We start from the raw sequence: 21,794 nt of genomic DNA, 5'->3' as shown, positions 1-21,794 counted from the left end.
TCCACGTGTGGCCTTTGTTTTCTCACTTGTGATGTGTTCCATGAGTGAGTTAATTCCCTCTCAAGACATTTTATCCACAATGATCTACAGAGTTCCCCCAGTCTGTGTCTTCAGGTTGAATGTTTCTCGCTGGCCATCCTTCTACACCCACTGTTCATATATACTGTGTGCATGTGTCATGTGACCATGGCCTGGAGATAAACCTATCGTTAGAACAGCGAGCAAACATTGTTTTATATGTATCAACTCTTTTAACCTTTGCAGTGACTATATAGTGGGTAGTGTTATCCCCATTTTACAGATGGGAAAGTAAAGGCATAGACAAGTTGAGGAATTTGTCCAGGGTTTGGTGATTAGAAAGTGTAGGAATTGGGATTGGAGTTAGCTGACTGCAGAATCCGTGCCCTTGACATTTAACCTGTGTTGTCTTTCACAGGATGGGTGAATGCACCACTTCAGAGTAGACCAAACCTTGATCATTTGTCTGCAAATTACTTTTCTTATTTGACATTAATGTTGACCATCCCTTCAGGATGAGTGAGATACACCAAACTCCCTCTTTAATGGCTGCATAGTCCGTTTTAACTGCAGAAGATATAGTTGATCTGTGGTGGCAGGAAGATAGAAAAGGGCTGAGGTTTTCAGTGCCCGGATTCCCTGTGAATCCCACTGCCGTCTGCCTTGTTGCCCAGGCCAGATGGACACCTTGCAGCCATTTTTTCATCATCCCCGCATCCAACATCCAACCACAACCACAGTCCAACCACCCCCATTCTGTTTTGGTTTTTCCCCCAGTAGACACCCAGTAGATGTGTGTTTTAGTGAATGGCTGCACGCAGCAGGGATGTTTGTCATGATGCTGGGCTCCCTCACAGTGTTTACACAAAGCTCTGTGTGTGATTGCCGCCACAGAGAACATACACTGACCTTGAAGGAAAGCTCCACAAGCTTTTATGGCCAGATGGAAATTGGGATGAATGATTGTATCATGTGATCAAGACCACACTTAGTTCATCAATTTGCTAGGAAGGCTCCCAGAACTCATGTTTTGTTAACACTCAACAGCCATGCTTATTCCACCAAAACGATCAAAGCAAACTCAGCCAAGAGAAAAAGCACAGGGACCAGGGGCAATCTGCAACTGTCCTGGCTCAGGGGAGTGAGAGGGGATGTGCTCAGTTTAAGCTCTGTCAAGGAGGGACAGCCATCGAGTGAAACTTCTACTGAGGAAGCTAGCTAGAGACTCAGGGTTTCTTGGGAACTCTAACATATATACCAAATTCTAGACCTGCAGAAGGACAGCAGATCTTTGGCATAAACCACACCGGTACACAGAAAGCTAGAGCACACGGAGCCACTCATTTGTGGGAATAGTGGGAAATCCTCCAAAATCTGTCTCAAACCACAGCCCGGAGTAAACCTGCTAGCTCAAGAGAATAACGGTATTGGGCCTGATCTGTTATGTCTTTATAGCAACTTAAATGGAACTAAGATGCCGATTAATAAATTCAGACTTCTGTAATGTTAAGCAGAGTTTCCTAAAAGAGTCATAATTTTGAGGTGAAATCATTATAAACAAAAAAATTTTAAGTATCACTAAGCCAAAGTAGAACTGAACAAACTAGCCAGGATTTAATTTAGTGATGACAACGTAGAGAGGAAGTCTGGTGATAAGGACCTTGCCTCTTCCTGATAGTTATATATGTGTGTATGTGTATACACCACTTGAGGCCATATATATGTACATAAATGTGTAGATACCTAGTACATATGTAATGTATCTTTATAGATGAATGGCTTCAAGTGGCCTGACTTGCAAATATACCAGCTGTTTACCTTTATAAAGATGTAAATGCCAGATCAGTGCTGGGTTTCTGAGGCACATAAGTCAACAGTTGCTCATCTCTCTGTTGCCACTGTTGATACTCTGTGCCTCTGTCTTTAGCAAAGAGAAATAAGGAATGTTTGCATCATCCAGCACACCTCACTTGAAATCAAAGCCCACCTTGTGTCAGGCTTGGTCACCTTCACCATCTGTGGGGGAGTTTGACCTGGAGCGAGGGGGAGCAGGTGGTTCCTGCAGGGACCACTTCGCCAAAGACGCGGTGCTGGAGGCCGGCAGGAACCGGTCTCCGGGAGCACCTCTGCTCCCCGGGCGCTCAGGCTCTGACCCACAGACCCCCTTTCCTTCTTGGTCCTGGGATGCCCGGCAGCCTCTGGGATGCCCAGTGGTGGTGTGCTTGAGGCTTGAGGGTTGAAGACTTGTCATCTCTGCTCACAGATGTGTTACGCAGCTCACTTTTTTAACGGTCTGAAGTAAGTATAAACAGGCAACCTACCAGGCCTCCCTCAGAGCCGCAGTGTCAGGGCCATGGGCCCTCCTGTCATGCTTGTGACCTCTGGCTTACCTGCTGGAAGACTTTAAAACCTTCCTGGCCACTCTCCTCCTCCCCCTTATTTTGGATATTACGTTGAAGCATGTGTTATTCTGAAATTGTAACATTTGGGACCCCGCTGACCCTGTGGAGGCGTCTCCTTCTAGAAATAGCTAATCTCCGGATGACTTTCCCCATGGAGTGTGCCCTCCGTAGACAAACCAGCCGTTCCAGAGCCAGAGCCCTCAACTACTGACTTTATCAGGGTCCCATGCTTCAAGACCCTTTCCCAGATAACCAGGCACTTGAGGGCAGCCCTTGCCCCCTGAGCTGTGCCGGCATGAACCAAACGAGCAAATCCTGACCCTGCTTGGCCTGCCTGCGTCACCAGGCCCACTTCTCCCAGTGAAGATCACTGTATCTGCAGTCTACCCTTCCCCTCCATCTCTTTGCCTCTTGACTCCTCGGGGGTTGCCCGATGTGGCCCCATGGAGCACGGCAGGCCCTCGTCTTAACTGGAGCCATAAGTGACTCTTCAAAGGCCTCGTATCAGGATGGCAGATCCTACACTTGAAAACAATGCCCGAAAGTAGTAATGAGATGATGAATACTAAGAATTTAACAAGGCAGACCTGCCACTTCGAGAAGTGAGGGTGCCGGTGCGCCCAGCCGCGTGCGATCTTTGAGTTGGACGGATGTGGAGAGCCACAGGCAAGGACAGCCAACCAGGGGCTGTCCAGGTGACCAGGTAGAAAGCAGGTATCCAAGGGGCCAAGATGTTCCGTAGTAAGACCACACTCAGTCTCCTCTGGTGTTTGTATTCTAGCAAGATGGTTTCAGATGCCCACACAGCCCCACACATCAGACAATGACGAAGCAAGACTACCTGGGGCCCACAAACTCATTAATGACAACTTCGTCTCCGTGTATCATTTCTCCAAGTTTCTGGGATGTGAAGGAAGAAATGCCTCTTGTGTGCCGAGTGCCAGGTCCTGCTACATCGTTTGTTCCCTTGACCACCTTCCAGCGGACCGGCACCCTCATCACTCCCCTCCCTCCTCCCTTACGGCCTCTGTAGTCCCATCATCTTTCAGCATCTCGCTATTGCTCGTTGGAGTGTCATTTCACATGCTTGCTGTCAGGGATAAATCTTCACACACGTTTGAAGTGCTTGCATTGCACTTGGGCAGTCATCACCGTTGTCCCCACCGCAGAGTGCGCCCGATGTTTGTCTTCCCTGTGACCTCACCTGCCTAAAGCCTGTTTTTCATCTGCTCTGTCCCTTCACCCTTTTCTGACTTGTCCTCATCCTTTGCTCTGAGCATCAGGCACCACCGTCTTCGCCACGTCTCACACACTGACATCTTTATTCCTCCCTCTCCCTCTAACTCAGGAGTGCCCTTGGGATTCTCTTCCTTTCCTTGTCATAGCTGCACTTCACCATTACCTCATCCTTTCTTTTTCCTCCATTTCCCAAACCTCCCTGCCTTGTGAACCTCCTTCCTAGAGTCCTGCTGTCTTCATCACCCTGGCCAAGATCAGCAGTGACTCCCATGTTTATATAACGTAAGCCCTGGTCTTGAGACTGAACTTCATCCCACTGACCACTTCATTCTTGAAATACACTCTTTTTCTTAAGTTCTGTGCCATCACTCTCCTGGTTTTCTCCCTCCTCTCTTGTTTTTCTTTTTTCTTCCTTGCTGACTCATCCACTTCTAGCCACCCATGCAGTTTTGAAATGCCCAAATACTTTGCAGTCCCTTTTCTTTCTTTCTTTGTGGTCTCTCCCTGTGCTTCATCTGCATCCTTGGCTTCACTTATCTTCGTTGTTTAGTTGAGTCAGTCGTGTCTGACTCATTGCGACCCCATGGACCGCAGCACGCCAGGCTTCCCTGTCCTTCACCATCCCTCGGAGCCTGCTTAAACTCATGTCCGTTGAGTCAGTGATGCCACCCAACCATCTCATCCTCTCATCCCCTTATCCTTCTGCCTTCAATCTTTCCCAGCATCAGGGTCTTTTCCAGTGAGTCAGTTCTTCACATCAGGTGGCCAAAGTATTGGAGCTTCAGCGTCAGTCCTTCCAATGAATATTCAAAGTTGACTTCCTTCAGAATTGACTGGTTGGATCTCCTTGCAGTCCATGGGATTCTCAAGAGTCTTCTCCAACACCACAGCTCGAAAGCATCAATTCTTTGGTGCTCAGCCTTCTTTATAGTCCAACTCTCATATCCGTACATGACTATTGGAAAAACCATATCTTTGACTATACAGACTTTTGTTACCAAATTGTAATTTATTTTCCCAGTCCTGACTTCTTGGGGCTCTAGACCTGACTTCCTGACTGTCTTACTGTCCCACTTGAGTGTTTCAAAGATGTCAGTCTCCACTTGACTTTTTAGAGGTTCTGAAACGGCTCCCACTGCTCCCTGATTCCAGTCCACTTTTAGTTTTGCCTCTGGGTTTCCCTGGTAGCTCAGACGGTAAAGCATCTGCCTACAGTGTGGGAGACCCGGGTTTGATCCCTGGGTCGGGAAGATCCCCTGGAGAAGGACATGGCAACCCACTCCAGTACTCTTGCCTGGAAAGTCCCATGGACTGAGGATCCTGGTAGGCTACAGTCCATGGGGTCGCAAAGAGTCGGACACGACTGAGTGACTTCACTTTCTGTGCTACATGGCACTGTTTGGTGACGGAGGATAGAAACCCCTGACTCAACCTTGTAACCTCTGTTTCCTTACACTCCACACACCAAGTTGCCAGTTTCACGTCTTAAATGCCTCTCAGGTTTGTCTTCTGTAATCCACCACTTCCTTCCTAGACCATAACATCATCCTCTATCACTTCTGCTTCAGCTTAGTAGCTAGATCTTTGTTCACCCATATTTCCTATCCAGTCCATTCTCCACACTGAACCCAGAGATGCAGCTCAGGTTAGTCTGCCACCTGCCCAACACACACGCCCTTAAGTCGTTCCACAACTTCCTTGAACTCTGGGGATAAAAGCCGAAGCCTTCACCTAGCCCATCCATGGGGCCTTACCTGGTGTGGGACGTGCCTAAGTTGCTGCCTTTTCTCTTGCATGATCCCATTGCTCTGCTGTTCACTTCTGTTTCCTTTTGTTTCCCCACCTGCTGTTAGGCTCTTCCCTACACTTTGGCTGGAGAATGAATGCTTACCTTTCACGTCTCACATCAAATAGCACTTCCTCAGGGAAGCCTTTACCGGGATTCCCATCTAGGTCATTATTTTCCTTTTTCAAGGAGAGTTTCATGTCTGCCCAAGACCACCTTCAGGCTTGGTGGCACCACAGAAAGACAGAGACCGCGATCCCCAAAGGGAAAAGTCACCTAGAATAAAGTGCTAGAGGAACCGAGCACCGCGCCCAGGTGACACCCTCACCCCCGTGCAGTTCCGCAGAGCTGTGTGACAGTGTGCTCATCAGCGCCAAGGGAAGGTCCCCCCAGCTTCCTGGTCCACAGATGCCCTTATCGAGGCTCGCAGCGCCCACCAGACTGACCACGGAGACACAGGATCCGCGGAAGGCAAAGCGTAGGGTAGTCGCAGGCAGACACAAGCCACCTGTCATCGTGAGTCTCACTCTTGGCATAAACCTTCTGGTCTTACTGATACAGTGGGACCCACAGACAGAAGCAGAGAAATCACTCTTGCCAGGCAAGACCGTCTAAGGATGCAGAGGTGATCTTGCAGCTGGTGAAGATCAAGTCTTTTTTTTTTTTGGCCATGCCACTTGGGATATTGTTTCCCTGGCCAGGGATGGAACCCAGACCCCAACCGTGAAAGCATCGTCCTAACCACTGGACCGCTAGGGAGTTCCCCACCAGGTACATTTTAGAACATGTTCAGGAGCATAAGAGAACCTCCATACAATGGCTGACAAGCTTCTACACAGTTTGTCTGCAGTTTTCCCTGCAAGTTTATCTCGTACCCCTCTAATCCCTGCAAATTAAGGCTAAGCCACACTAGTCTTGCTTCTACTCAAACACCCCAATACTCTCCCAACCCAGGAATGTCTTTCTTAAAGACCTAGGGGTCCAATTCCATGGGGGTCACAAAGAGTCAGACACAACTGAGCGACTGTCACTCAGACATTCCAGTTTCTGGCGGGGCAGGGGTGAGGGCAAGAGCCCAATTTGCTCCAAGTAGCAAAACTACCTCCCGTCATATGCGAGCTTAGTTTTCCCCTATAGAAAGCCAGTGTAACAGCAAGTAATCACCCCCATTACTGGGTTAGTGTAGCATGAACTATGTGTTACAAATGGTGCTGTCCTTACTTTATAGGACTAATTGTTTATTTGAAAACATATGTAATGGGTTGTACCTGTTTGGCTCTATGAAGGGGTGAGTTTTCTTCTTTGAAGTCTCTTAACAGCTATCTGTCATGCACATCACATTCTGGTCTAATGCTTATACAACATTAAACTATTTTATTTCTTTACGTCTTTGCAGTGAGGCTTTTCTGAATGGGGAGGAGACTTTTTTTAAAAATTATATTTCCCCAACAATTTACCCTATTTCCTGTCTAAAAGAGATCAGTTGCAATTGTTTTTAAATTTCTGTATATGTCAAACAAATATGTGGGTTGATTTTATTATTTGAGACCCAAAGTGCAAACCAATTACTGAGTCCAACAAAGAGAGTTGACCCTTGAACAACAGGGGTTTGAACTGCTTAGGGCCACTTATATGCGGATTTTTCTTCCAATATACTATAGTACTACACCGTCCTGGGTTGGTAGAGTCCTTCCCTGGATGCAGAAGCAGGGATACAGAGGAATGGCAAATGCTGATGAGACAGGCTAGGACCCTTGCTGCAGTACTTTCAGCTGGACAAAACATCTCCAGCAACAAAATACAAAGAAACTATCAAGGACTAAAAATAATTGCTCTTATGTGCAGATTATGAGCAATAAGATACAAAAAGACCAAAAACTCAACTGCCATTTCTGAGGAGCTGGGAACAAAAGGAGGGTACTGGGAGCAAAACCAGTGTACTGGCATGCTCGCTGCACACAGCACCCCCAGGGGGTGGTAGACAACCTAAGCCACGTCTCCATCCCCACCCCTGGGCCCACCCCTACCCTCACCTGGTTTAAGAGACCAACTCGCCCCTCACCCTTCAGGGAGTGAGTCAGGGAACCTGTTAACTTGTTTTCTCCCTCCTGCAGCAGTCTTGCCTATGAAGTCTTGCCTGAATTTCTCCTCAGGCCTCTTTGTTATCACCAAGGTCATGACTTTGTCTGCCCACCAATGCTAGATGAAAAAATATGGAGACAGAGTTTAGAGGATATAGAAAGATGGCTTTAATTCTCTGCCCGGTGAGGGGGGAATACAGCAGGCTAGCACCTAAAGAGCTCTTTCAGGCCTGTCAAGTTTCTTCTCTAGCCTATTCACTGTTCCCTTTACTTTTGTTCTTAGAGGAGGAAAAACCTCATTTCTATTTTTTGCACTTCACTCATCCATTTCTATTGATTAAGGAGTCCAATAACCCTGGTGGTAAAACCAACGGCTAACCGTAAGTTATATGTGGATTTCCCCCCCCCCACTTTTTTTTTTTGTCGAACTACACTACATGCCACCAACAAGGGGTCTTTCCTGTGGCACCTGCAGTGGAAGCACGGAGTCTTAACCACTGGCCCACCAAGGAAGTCCTGTGTGTGGATTTTTGACAGTGCTGAATGTCAACCCCACTCCAGCCCTCATTTAAGGGTCAGCTGTACTGTAGTAAGTACATGAGAGGGGAGCAATAAGTGCAGCTGTGGGTCCTCGCCCCCAAGCCAAATGGCCTGGGCAGTCCTGGGCTGCAGGAGGCAGGTGTATCGAGGGAGGGCACACATAGGATATCTGAGGACAGAAGCAGACGTCAGGGAGCTCCACCATGGTGACCCTCGTGCATGTGAGTGGTTGAGGAGGACCCTGTGGAGTGGCCTAAATAGGACAGAACCCTCAAGCTGGGGCAGCTTGAGTTGCACGTGGTCCTGGTGTGTGCCAACAGCACAACACGTCCCTGTTACCAAGTCTAAGCTCACTCTGCTCACCACACGACAGGCCAATAAAATCAGAGACAGGTGTTGAGGCAAGGAATACAACTTTATTCAGAAAGCCGGCTGACAGAGAAGATGGCAGACTAATGTCTTAAAATAATCATCTTATCTTGGTCTGGATGCCAGGTTCTTCTCTAAAACAGAGAGGGAGAGGTGAGGAAGTCAAGTAAAACGGCCCTTTATCTTGCAAAATAGTACCGGATGTGTTAATTTCTTCTTTAGTGCAACCATTCACAGGGGCTGGGTCAGATTCTGTGAGCTAAATAAAGGTACTTCAGTTTAACAGTCAGGCTGAGGGGCGGGTTCCCTGAGGCAGGCTGTTATGTATGGTTATAATAACAAAAGCAAACAAGCCACAATAACTAAAAGCAAAGGTTAAAGTCAAAGAAACAGATCCAACATGGAGCCAGAACTGGCTCTTCTGTGCAGCACCCTGGCAGCTTCCTGCAGTTGATTTATAGTCAGTCACACCGGCCGTTTGGCTTCCCAGGTGGCACTAGTGGTAAAGAGCCAGCCTGCCATTGCAGGAGATGCAAGGGATGCAGGTTTGATCCCTGGGTTAGGGATGATCCCCTGGAGAAGGGAATGGTTACACACGTCAGTCTTCCTGCCTGGAGAATCCTATGGACAGAGGAGCCTGGTGGGCTGCAGTCCACGGGGTCACAAAGAGCCGGACACAACTGAGAGGACTTAGCATCCGCACCTGCCTTATGTCACTGATTTTAACTCTCTCAGTCAGAGATTTATATACATGTTCAGTCATTCAGGTACTATACAGTCCTTGAAATTCTCCAGGCCGGAATACTGGAGTGGGTAGTCTTTCCCTTCTCCAGGGGATCTTCCTAACCCAGGGATCGAACCCAGGTCTCCCACATTGGAGGCGGAGTCTTTACCAGCTGAGCCACAAGGGAAGCCAAAATCAGATACAATGCAGTCCATGGAATATTCTTAAATTCTTAAAGAGATGGGAATACCAGACCACCTGACCTGCCTCCTGAGAAATCTGTGTGCAGGTCAAGAAGTAACAGTTAGGAATGGACATGGAACAATGGACTGGTTCCAGATTGGGAAAGGAGTATGTCAAGGCTGTATATTGTCACCCTGCTTATTTAACTTATATGTAGAGTACATCATGCAAAATGCCAGGCTAGATGAAGCACAAGCTGGAATCAAGATTGCTGGGAGAAATATCAATAACCTCAGATATGCAGATGACACTACTCTTATGGCAGAAGGCAAAGAAGAACTAAAGAGCCTTTTGATGAAAGTGAAAGAGGAGAGTGAAAAGGTTGGCTTAAAACTCACATTCATAAAGCTAAGATCATGGCATCTAGTCCCATCACTTCATGGCTAATAGATGGGGAAACAAAGGAAACAGTGAGAGACCATTTTTTGGGCTTCAAAATCACTGCAGATAGTGACTGCAGCCAAAAAAAAAAAAAAAAAAAAACCTACAAAGAAATATCTTAGGAATAGGATGAAAAAACCCTTCACAAAATATTAGCAAAACAAATTCAGTAGCATATCAAAAGGATCATATACCATGACCAAATGCAGTTTACTCCTGTAATGGAAGGACAACAGAATGAAAGATAAAAGCCCACATGATCATCTTAATTGATATCATAAAAGCCTTTGACAGAATTCATGATTTAAAAAAAAAAAATCCACAAACTAGGAATAGAAAGTACCTGAACATATGACAGAATTTATTTTCTAGAGGTCCAAAATCACTGCAGATGGTGAGCACGGTCATGAAATTAAAAGACACTTGCTCCTTGGAAGAAAAGCTGTGACCAACCTAGACAGTATATTAAAAATCAGAGACATTACTTTACCAACAAGGGTCCATCTAGTCTAAGCTATGGTTTTTCCCATAGTCATGTATGGATGTGAGAGTTGGGCTATAAAGAAAGCTGAGCGCTGAAGAATTGATGCTTTTGAACTGTGGTGTTGGAGAAGACTCTTGAGAGTCGCTTGGACTGCAAGGAGATCCAACCAGTCAATCTTAAAGGAAATCAGTCCTGAATATTCATTGGAAAGACTGATGTTGAAGCTGAAGCTCCAATACTTAGGCCACCTGATGAGAAGAGCTGACTTATTTGAAAAGACCCTGATGCTGGGAGGGATTCGGGGCAGGAGGAGAAGGGGACGACAGAGGATGAGATGGTTGGATGGCATCACTGACTCGATGGACGTGAGTTTGAGCAAGCCTCGGGAGTTGGTGATGGACAGGGAGGCCTGGCGTGCTGCAGTCCTTGGGGTCGCAAAGAGTCGGACACGACTAAGCGACTGAACTGAACTGAACTGAACAGCACAGACTGCACACCGGTCGCTGCTTGCACCCTTTCCCTCCACTTGGGTCTTTCCGGGGCGTTTCCCGCCTTCTTGTCTCTATGCCCGGCCCTCTCATTGGCCCAATCCCGCCCTAAGTCCCGCCCCCAATCACCGGACCGGAAACTCTCATTCTTGCCTCTTCTATTGAGCACTCTGCCTAAGCGTCAGAAATTTCAACCAATGGGAGTCAACCAGGAACTACCTGCTCAGCCAATGGGGCCAGAGCACTTAGTATAAAGAGCCTAGCCCGTGTCACTAAAAGGCGGTCCTGGTTTAGTCCCTGAGAGGTGATCTTCCGAGTAGGTTGCTGCGCAGCTGCTTCCCCGAGTCTGTGAGGGAGCAAGTGGCGACTACAGGAGCCTCAACCCGAGTGTTACCTCCTGCCTGGACACCCAGCTCCGCGGGGCATCCTCCTCCACACCATCTCTGGTCATGAGCCATCCAGGAACTGTGAGGAAGGCGGGCGGGATGCAGCCCGCAGGTGAAAGGATTGCGTACCAGGAACAGAGAAAGAGGGTGTTTAGAAGACAGGCCTAGTGTCGGCTGTTGGGGGTGAGGGGTTGCACAGAACAAAGTATGGACATCTCTTTTCTTTTTTCAGTGGCTGCAGCAGGTCAAGTACCCAGAGCCCCAACCGCGTGAGCGCCTTTGTTTTTGTTTGTTTGTTTGTTTGTTTGTTAATCAGGAATTGGAAGGGAAGTGGGACCGAAGGTTGAAGAGCAAGCCTCACGTGTGAAGTGTTGCCTTAGGGGACCGACAGTTATGGACCCAACACCCTGGCTGAGCCCTTAAGAAGGAAAAGGGGCCCGGAGAGGGAAACAGTAAAAGCGGAAGGCAAGCACGAGGGACCCCTGACTCTCCACCCACCTCCGAAACTGAGGCTCTCTGCTTTCTTTCCTGTCAGGCGGCGTTTCACAATTGATGATTTTGAAATCGGGCGTCCTCTCGGCAAGGGAAAATTTGGGAATGTGTACCTGGCTCGCCTGAAGAAAAACCATTTCATCGTGGCCCTGAAAGTCCTGTTCAAGTCCCAGATAGAGAAGGAAGGCCTGGAACATCAGCTGCGCAGGGAAGTTGAAATCCAGGCGCATCTCCAGTAAGGATAGTCTCTATGAGTTTCCTGTGCCGATTATTATTTTTTTCTTGTTTCTGTTTTGCTGTTCCATTTCTGACATCTGAACTCAGCGTTTCCCCCAGTACTACCTCCAAATGAGCCCTTTGCTTTCATCTTAAATATTTTTTTTTCCCTCTGCAATTCATTCCAGTTATATACCATGTAAAGCTCCCTGCATCAGACACTCGAATCCTGACACCTGCTTCGTTTTCCCCTCACAAATTTACAGACGAGCAGTTCCTATACTGGTCCCAGCACAATTTGCCCCTCTGTGTGACCAGTCACTTATAATAGCATCATGAGTTGGGCCTCAGGGAGCTGTGTTTTTGTTTTTTTAGGGAGCAGTCTTGACACTTACTCCTTCTGTCCTCCAGACACCCCAATATCCTGCGCCTGTACAACTACTTCCATGATGCCCGCCGGGTGTACCTGATTTTAGAATATGCCCCAAAGGGCGAGCTCTACAAGGCGCTGCAAAGGAGCCACACATTTGATGATCAGCGTACAGCCACGGTGAGGTGGGAGGGCTCAGGTTCACGAGTTTACTATGGGACAGTGTGGGGGTCATTGCTTGAGGCTTTCACGAATGTCCATGTGGCTTCTTTCTTTATTTCATTCTATAAATTATATATAGAGACTCTTTATATACAGTGACACTAAATTATATATAGTGACTCTTACATGCTACAACTTCATATTTGGATACCCTAATGCTCAGTCATGTCCGGTTCTTTGCGACCCCATGGACTGTAACCCCCACCAGACTCCTCTATCCAAGGGATTTCCCCAGCAAGAATCCTGGAGTGAGTTGCCATTTCCTCCTCTAGGTGGATACCCTAATAATTACCCCCATAATATTAATAAGTACTGTGTATAAATTTGGATTCTTTGGTTGTAAGCAACAGAATCTAACTGCACTACCTTATGGAAAGAAACATGAAATGCTCTGAGGGAGTTCACTGAATAAATGAGTGGAACTTAGAAATAGGAAGCAAGAGATTTTGGGAGGGCTCCAGATGGGGAATCAAGCAGGAATCATCATCTTCTTGTGGCCAGCTTCAGTTCCAGACTACTTTTTCATTGCCCACACAGATAATAGAGGAGTTGGCAGATGCTCTGATCTACTGCCATGAAAAGAAGGTGATTCACAGGGATATTAAGCCAGAGAACCTGCTGCTGGGGCTTATGGGTGAAGTGAAGATTGCAGACTTTGGCTGGTCTGTGCACACCCCTTCTCTGAGGTAGGTCCGGTGGGTGCCAGTTGAGAAGGATCTAGTTTAAGTCATCTCACATGTAAGACCCAGATACAAACTGGGTTTGCGTTTAGATACTGCCTTTTGAAATGCATATTCTAATATATATTTGTTGACTGAAAGAATGCGGTTCAACTATACCTTTTGTTTTAAATCCTCTTAACATATAAGTCTATCAATAAGTTTCCATGTAAATACATCAAGAACTATTGTGCCATAATGCCACAAATTTTACTCTATCAACAAAGCATAATTGTACATGTATATAGGGCTTCACAGGTGGTGCTAGCGGTAAAGAACCTGCCCACCAATGCAAGAGATGTGGGTTTCATCCCTGGGTTGTGAGGATCCTCTGGAGGAGGGCATGGCCACCCACTCCAGTATTCTTGCCTGGAGAATCCCATGGACAGAGGAGCCTGTCAGGTTACAGTCCATGGAATTGCAAAGAGCTGGACATGACTGAAGTGATTTAACACACACACACATGCACATACATACGTGTATACATATGGTTGAGTCCCTTCAATATTCACCTGAAACTACCACAGCATTGTTAATCAGCTGTATGAGTGAAAATCACTCAGCTGTGTCTGACTCTTTGCAACCCCATGGACTGTAGCCCACCAGGCTCCTTTGTCCATGGAATTCTCCAGGCAAGAATACTGAAGTGAAGGTTGGTATTTCCTTCTCCAGGGGATCTTCCCGCCCCAGGAAGTGAACCCAGGTCTCCTGCATTGCAGGCAGATTCTTTAATTGGCTATACCCCAATACAAAATAAAAAGTTTAAAATTTGAAAAAAAAATAAAGCATAACTAATTTACTTGGTCTCTCTTGTTGCACCATCAGTTTGTTCCAAATCTTCCTTGTGAAAGCTTCCTGGATCATGAGCTAAATATAAATAATTGTAGAAAGAATCTTAGAATATGGAATTGATGGGTCCCAGTACTGGTGTTCTCAGAACCTTGATGCATATTAAAACTCAGTGTTTCCCGATTCCTGTGTTTGGGAGGGGACTGCCTGGGCCTGGAAGCTGGGGACGGACAGCTTCTCTTGTACTGAGCTTCTGCTTGGTGCCCCTTTCTCCGCAACCCTCTAGGAGAAGGACCACGTGTGGGACGCTGGACTACTTGCCCCCAGAAATGATCGAGGGGAGAACATACGATGAGAAGGTGGATCTGTGGTGCATTGGGGTGCTCTGCTACGAGCTGCTGGTAGGAAATCCACCCTTTGAGAGTGCCTCCACTAGTGAGACCTACAGACGCATCCTCAAGGTGGGATGGCCACACGCTGGGCATTCGTGCGGGAACCGGTTGGCGGGGGGTGGGGAGATGGGTGGGCCTGCGGAGTCTGGGCGCACACAGTGGTGGTCTTCTAAGATCTAGGACGGAGACTTGAATGGACCAAGGAAATTAACATGCTTCTCCTTCTCTGGCCTCATCAGGTAGATTTAAGGTTTCCTCCATCAATGTCTTTGGGAGCTCGCGACCTGATCTCCAAGCTTCTCAGATTCCAACCCTTGGAGAGGCTGCCCTTGGTCCAGGTCTTGGAGCACCCATGGATCCGGGCCCAGTCTCAGAGGGTGCTGCCCCCATCTGTTCATACGGCTTCCTGAGCCCTGTCCACCCCTATCCCTTTGGGATTGCCCATGGAGCACCGTTGGCTCTGGTATCTCACTTGTCTTTTGTTTCTTCTCTTTTAAGATGCATCATTTTATTATCATACTTAATAAAAGTTGAATCATTTTGTACCAGGTCTGTTTTTACAACATCTGTTTGGCTGCGTCGGGTCTTAGTTGCAGGATCTTTGTTGCATCTTTCATTGCAGCATATAGACTCTAGCTTTGGCTGGTGGGCTCAGTTGCTCTGCTGCTTGTGGGATCTTAGTTCCCCGATCAGGGATGGAAACTGCGTCCCCTGCACTGCAAGGTGGATTCTTAACCACTGGGCCACCAGGGAAGTCCCACACAGGTCTTTGCATGTGCTGGTGTGTGACTGGGTAGAATCTATTTCTCGTAGAAACTGTTTCCCATGAGAGCAGCCCTAACTGATGCCCTTCCTGGGTCACAGGAAGGTATTGTGACTTAACCACTATTCCTGAAAACTAGTTATTACTTTACGCAGATAACCACCCTGATGGTGCATTCAGTTCAGATCAGTCACTCAGTCATGTCCAACTCTTTGCGACCCCATGAACCGCAGCACGCCAGGCCTCCCTGTCCATCACCAGCTCCCGGAGTCCACCCAAACCCATGTCCATTGTGTTGGCCATCCAACCATCTCATCCTCTGTTGTCCCCTTCTCCTCCTACCCTCAATCTTTCCCAGCATCAGGGTCTTTTCAAATGAGTCAGCTCTTTGCAACAGGTGGCCAAAGTATTGGAGTTTCAGCTTCAACATTAGTCCTTCCAATGAACACCCAGGACTGATCTCCTTTGGGATGGACTGGTTGGATCTCCTTGCAGCCCAAGGAGATTGCATTACCTACCCCCATCAAAGGGGCCCCTAGACTCACTTTATTCCTCCCCAGGTTTTCAGGAGAATGTCCTTTGTAAAACAGGACTAATTAACCCAGTGATCACATACTCCACTCTCTTTATGCTGACATCCAACATGCTGCCATCTTTAAGATAAAATGTGTTGCTGCAGCCAATTCTCAAATGAATTCACTAGCACTTGCATGGTGGTGTCATATTCTGATTGTGTCAGGAAAAACCAATCTCCAAACCCTTTTGAAATCTAACCTCTGCTTGCAGCAATTGCAGAAGTGCTCTTCCAGCCTCCCCGCCACATCCTTCTGGTGACACCTCCTCCCTTCATCTCCCATAAACTGACTGGTGTTCAGTTGCTAAGTCATGTCTGACTCTTTGTGACTCCATGGACGGCAGCACACCAGGCCTCCCTGTCCTCCACCATCTCCCAGGGTTTGCTCAGATTCATGTCCATTGAGTCAGGGATGCCATCCGACCATCTCATCCTCTGTCACCCCCTTCTCCTCCTGCCTTCTCAATCTTTCCCAGCATTCAGGTCTTTTTCAGTGAGTTAGCTCTTCACATCAGATGGCCAAAGTATTAGAGCTTCAGCATCAGTCCTTCCGATGAATATTTACAGTTGATTTTCTTTAAGATTGACTGGTTTGATCTTGTAGTCCAGGGGACTCTCAAGAGTCCTCTTCAGCACAATTCGAAAGCAAGAGTAAATATCCAGACTACCCAGTGGGGAGCTCAAACATGTTCTTTGCTCACTGCAGGTGCTTTTTTTTTTTTTTTTTTTCTCTCTCTAAATAATTATTTATTTGGCTGTGCCGGGTCTTAGTTAGGGCACTCGGGATCTCTGATCTCCTCCTTTGGGCATGCAACCATTTAGTTACAGCATGTGGGATCTAGTTCCCTGACCAGGGATGGAAATCCAGGTCCCCTGCATTGGGATCACCAAGTCTAAGCTACTGGACCACCAGGGAAGTCCTCCACCGTTGCAGGCATCTTTTTCACCTCTGTGTCTTCTGACTAAAAAACACTCCATGTAAAGTTTGCCCTCTTACTCCCACCACCATATTCAATATTCTTCTCAATGTGAAATGTCCAGCAGATGCAGGACCACATCTCTATATGACTAGAACCACTAAGGAAATACAAACAATTCAACCACTCCTCTCTCGGATGAACAGTCCAATCACTGCAGATATATCATTTAAATGCTCCAAGGGAATTCCTTAGCGGTCCAGTAGTTAGGACTCTGAACCCTGTGCCCAGCCAAAAAATAAAAAATGCTCGGATACGTTGATTCATGTTTTTTCACCTCACCGTTAGTGCTCCCTCGCTCCCTCCGAGCTGTGCCCGCTGTGAAGCGGGTCTGATTCGGAGCTTCGGGTCTCCTAAACACTTTACATCGAGGTAGAGCAGCTCTTTTTGCCTTTTCATACTGTTCATGGGGTTCGCCGACTCGATGGACATAAGTCTGAGCAAGCTCTGGGAGTTGGTGATGGAGAGGGAAGCCTGGCATGCTGCAGTCTATGGGATCGCAAAGAGTGGGACACGACCGAGCGACTGAACTAAACTGGGAGCAGCTCTGGAACACGCTCCACTGCCTGCACAGAAAAAAACTACATTACCCAGAAAGCGGTACACCACGCGCCTGCAGCAGGCGCCGCAGTCGGGGACCGCAGGAGGGGACATTTCCTGCGGAGAGGTGGGACTTCCGGGCCCACCGGTGCAGACGTCGTTTGCGTGCGACGGTTCGGTCCACACCAGCTGTCGGGAGCGTTAAAGCTATTCTGTGGCCTCTTCCAGTGCCGTCTTTGCAAATGAGTAGAAAGGTGGCTTGGGTTCCCTTCCGCGCGTTCGAGCTGGCTGTGAGCCTCCCAGTGATCGGCCATCTCGCCCAGAGCAAGGAACGAGCGGCGGTCGGCTGAACCCGCGGGACTCGCCTCTGTCGCCGCCTCTCCGGGTCCCGCTATCTCCTCAGGGGCCATGATGGCGGCGGCGTGGATGGACCCGGCGCGGGTGAGTGGACGGTGTTTCTGGCATTGCTGATTCGGAGAAAGCTCCTGAGCTGGGTGGAATTGAGGAGAGGCATTGAGTTTCTCTGCAGTTGTGTTTGTGTGAGACCAGTGGAGCTGGCTCGTCACTCACTTTATCTCTAGTCCTAGAACACGCAAGCCTGAATATACAAATGGAAAATAGATGTCGTATAAAATTGAAACTTTGGCAGATAACCTGCCTAGGAACCCAGCCCGTCATCTACAATCAATAACCCAGGAGTCCTGCCCGGTCTAAGTCAGACTTGTCTAAAGTCAAATTCCTATCGCTAGAGCTTCCAGGAAGAGAAACAGTGACATTTGTATCATCGGCCGCAAATGGCTAGGACTTGATTAATAATTAACCCTTTCCCTAATTCTTTTCCCCACTTCTAACTTAGACCAACCAGAGAAAGCCCATCCATAGGTGCACGCTTAAACAGTCATGGAGGATGCTGTTGGATTATATGTCAGAGAGTTTTGAGTTTTTTTTTTTTCATTTGGGTACACCAGCATGTGGGATCTAGTTCCCTAACCAGGGATGGAACTCAAATTGGGAGAACTGAGTCTTAGCCACTGGCCCAGCAGGGAAGTCCCCTGTCCCCTTCCTTAGAGAGTTTTAATTAATTAAACATATGATTTGGTAGTCATTGTTGAGGGCCCAGTTGATTTTCTTTCTCTTTAACTACCTGCCACAAATGTCCCTAGTGATAAGAGTTTATCCAACACCAGAAATGAATAATATTGCAGGATTCCTATGTATGAACCAGTCAATTTATTAGGAATTTCCACATCTTTGATTGAAGTACTAACTCAAGAAAACTAATGGAATTCCCTAGTGGTCCAGTGGTTAGGATTCTGCGCTCTCATTGCCAAGGGCCTGGGTTTGATCCCTGGTTGGGGAGCTAGGGTCCCACAAGCTGAGCAGCGCTGCCAAAAAAAAAAAAGCATTTGATATACAAAGATGTGAGCACTGAATGTGTAAGTGAATGTGTAAGGTGAAAAAATTATGAGCCAATGTCTTGGAGCATTTAAATGATGGGTCTGCAGTAGTAGGGCTGTTCATCTGAGTAGGGTGGCTGAATTGTTTATGTTTACTTAGTGGTTCTGATCATACAGGGATGGTCCTGCATCTGCTGGACATTTCAGGAGAATGTACAGAATATGTCCAGTATATGGTGGTGAGAGTAAGATTAACAAGGCAGACTCTGTGGGGTGTTTTTAGTCAGGGGTCACTGGTGAAAATGATGACTTGAGAGCTAGGGACTTAGTTGCTTTTTTTTTTTTAATGCTTATTTGTTTGGCTATGCAGGTTCTTAGCTGTGGCACTTGAACTCTTAGTTGTGGCATGTGGGATCTCGTTCCTTGACCAGGGATTGATCCTGGGACCCCTGCATTGGGAGTGTGGAATATTAGCCACTGGACAACTAGGGAAGGCCTTTTAGTTGCTTTTAGACATGACACAATGCTCTCAGCATGGGGCAGGCAACTAGCAGGACCAGTGAAACTCAGGTTGTTGTTCTGTTGCTTAGTCCTGTCTCACACTTCGTGATCCCATGGAACTGCAGCCTGCCAGGCTCCTCTGTCCATGGGATTTCCCACCAAAGGTACTGGAGTGGGTTGCCTTTTCCTTCTCCAGGGATCTTCCTGACCCATGGATCGAACCCAAGTCTCCTGCATTGGCAGGTGGGTTCTTTAACACTGAGCCACCTGGGTAGCCCCTACTGCTGTTCTTAACATTATTTGTATTATTATTATTATCACTATATACTCACTCCTCTGACATTGTAGCATCCTTTCTGTCTGCATCTCTCAGTTCTAGTGTTGTTTTCATTGACTTTTGTAATTTTCCAAGGGCTCTGCATAGGACGCTTCTCTTTTACACCGTGATCACAGTTTTCTTTACTGTGCTTTGTAGATTCTGCGCTTTTTTTTTGTTTGTTTGTTTGTATTACAGATTGAAGGTTTGTGGCAACCTTGCATCCAGCAAGTTTTTCGCCGTTTGCTTTCCTAGTGTCTTTGTGTCACATTTTGGTAGTTCTTACAGTAGTTGAGATGTTCCACCCGGAACAAGGTTACAGCTCAAGATGATGGTTAGCATTTTTTAGCAATAAAGTACTTTGTAATTAAGGTATCCAAATTATTGTCTTAGACATAGTGCTGTTGCACCCTTAGTAGATCACAGGATGGTGTAAACACTGTAAAACTTTTTTTGTTTGGTTGTGCTGGGTCTTTGTTGCTGTACAGGCTTTCTCTCGTTGCAGCGAGCAGGGCAGCTACTCTCTTGTTGTGCATGGACTTACTGTGGTGGCTTCTCTTGTTGCAGAGCGGGGGCTCTAGGGCTCACAGGCTTCAGTAGTTGTGGCACACGGGTCTGCTTGCCCTGAAGCATGTGACATCTTCCTGGACCAGGGATTAAACCCGTGTCCCCTGCATTGGTAGGTGGATTCTTAACCACTGAACACCAGGGAAGTCCTAAACGTAACTTTTATTTGCAGTGGGAAGCCAAAAACATCATGTGACTTGCTTTTTTGGAGTGCTCGGGAACCATACTCCCAGTGTCTCTGAAGTAGGGCTGAATTGTGTTACATCCACAGCATTGCCCACCTCCCCTTCAGCCCAGTGCAGAGGAGGTGCCTGGTGATGAGGGCCTCCACCTTGCTGCACCTTTACCAGCGATGCAGAGACAAGCTCTGATCAGACCCAGTCGTCCCAAAGCTGATGCTACTATCTGTATTTGACTTCCAGCTGTCTGTGACGTTCGATGACGTGGCTGTGACCTTCACCCAGGAGGAGTGGGGACATCTGGACCCGGCCCAGAGGACCCTGTACCAGGAGGTGATGCTGGAGAACTGCGGCCTCCTGGTGTCTCTGGGTAAGGCCTCCCACTCTGCTGTGCGGGCACCGGCCACCGCCTTCATCCCAGACCCTGGCTCCGTCTTGGCTTCTCAGGAAGAACTCAGGAATCCTCCCTCCCTCCTGCTTCCTCAGAGCAGCACTCATGTTTGAGATTCACCTCCTCTTGCCTGCTGTCTCTGTGTCTCTTTGAATAAAGTTCCCCCTTGGCTTTTAGAAAGTGGTGGAAGGAAATGAATGTTCTGCAGAACCCAAAGGCAGCATTTCCAGTTGGGCCACATGGGACTGAAATACGAGAACCAGGATTATACCCTGGCTTCTGGGTCTCCTGTCCTGGCTTCTTCCTCTGGCTTTGCTCACATCTTTGTCTTTTCAGAATGGCTTTTGCACCCCATCAGGTTTGACAGGAGTGACTGACCACCCCAGTCCCTGCTCTCCAAGGCTCCCAGATGCCTTGTTGCTCCATATGTTTATATTGTTGCTCTTTCTCTGCTGCAGGGCTCTGGGTGGGGGTGGGGGTGTCCGTGAGGTGGAAGTGACCGCCTGAGCCTCTCAGTCCAGGGCCCAGCACAGACCGGCCTCTGTCTGAGGTTCCTGTTTTCACATTCCAGAGAGGGAGCCGACCGAATGGGGCCTGTTCCCAAGCGTCCCCTACACCCGCGTGCACTGGATGTGGGTGACAAGCTGTTCTCCAGGAAGAGGGTGAGGCAGCCGGGGCCCCAGGAGGCCTTTGTCTTCAGTGCCAGCGGGTCCTATCTAACCGCAGGGTCTCAGTCAGGGGGCTTCTCTGTCCTCCTGCGCCTTCACGGGTGTCTCATGTTCGCTCAGTCTCGGCCGGGATCATCTGCTGGTCCGAGAAGGAGAAGCTGGGAGAGGAGCACTTCTCAGCATGTGGCGGTTTTGTGCCCAGGAGACATCGGGCAGCGTCTGCAGCCCCATCTGCCCGTCACTCATGGAGGTGGGAGGTCCCGGGGTCTGGTGATGAGTCCAGAGATGCCCCTCAGCACCAGAGGGTGGACACGACAGCCCCGCTCAGCCGAGGATGACCCAGTCCGCATGGGCCGGAGAGCCACAGTGGAGAAACAGCAGCTCGGGGATGGTCCCCTCAGGCCGCTCAGTTTGAGGGAAGGGAGGGCTGTAAGCCCAGGGCTTCAGTGAGACAGGCCTGTTCTTAGAGACCTGGGATTGTGTTCTGTGTTAGTGAGAGGAGGTTAAAGAAAATCAGGAAACGCTTGACGTATTTAGATATTTCATAACAAAATTAAACAAATAAAAACGCCCACCATCG

General features: G+C 48.0%; 2 protein-coding genes across 3 annotated transcripts in view; both read left to right on the top strand.

Moving 5' to 3' along the window:
• The first annotated feature begins 6,422 nt into the window (after positions 1-6,422).
• AURKC (aurora kinase C) lies at positions 6,423-14,884 on the top strand. Of its 2 annotated transcripts, none has more exons than XM_043434793.1 (7): positions 6,423-8,115; positions 11,374-11,410; positions 11,677-11,868; positions 12,261-12,399; positions 12,979-13,127; positions 14,236-14,410; positions 14,581-14,884. In XM_043434793.1, exons 1-7 carry the CDS (start codon positions 8,070-8,072, stop codon positions 14,749-14,751), a joined length of 909 nt encoding a protein of 302 aa, XP_043290728.1. In that variant the 5' UTR covers positions 6,423-8,069; the 3' UTR covers positions 14,752-14,884. The 2 variants fall into 2 exon arrangements, with proteins under 2 accessions (XP_043290728.1, XP_043290727.1); XM_043434792.1 differs by lacking the exon at positions 6,423-8,115 and adding an exon at positions 10,661-11,253.
• Positions 14,885-17,353: 2,469 nt separating this feature from the next.
• The window catches only part of LOC122420513 (zinc finger protein 805-like), a 39,117-nt gene continuing 34,676 nt past the window's right edge, over positions 17,354-21,794 (top strand). The window contains 2 exon segments of the mRNA XM_043435654.1: positions 17,354-17,636; positions 20,399-20,525. Of these exon segments, the coding sequence (XP_043291589.1) occupies positions 17,604-17,636; positions 20,399-20,525 (160 nt within the window). The 5' untranslated portion in view covers positions 17,354-17,603.

The sequence above is a fragment of the Cervus canadensis genome, chromosome 18 (assembly GCF_019320065.1).
Source record: "Cervus canadensis isolate Bull #8, Minnesota chromosome 18, ASM1932006v1, whole genome shotgun sequence".
Classification (NCBI taxonomy): Eukaryota; Metazoa; Chordata; class Mammalia; order Artiodactyla; family Cervidae; genus Cervus; species Cervus canadensis.
Note: the sequence above shows the minus strand (reverse complement) of the source record. Positions and strands in the feature narration are given on the sequence as shown.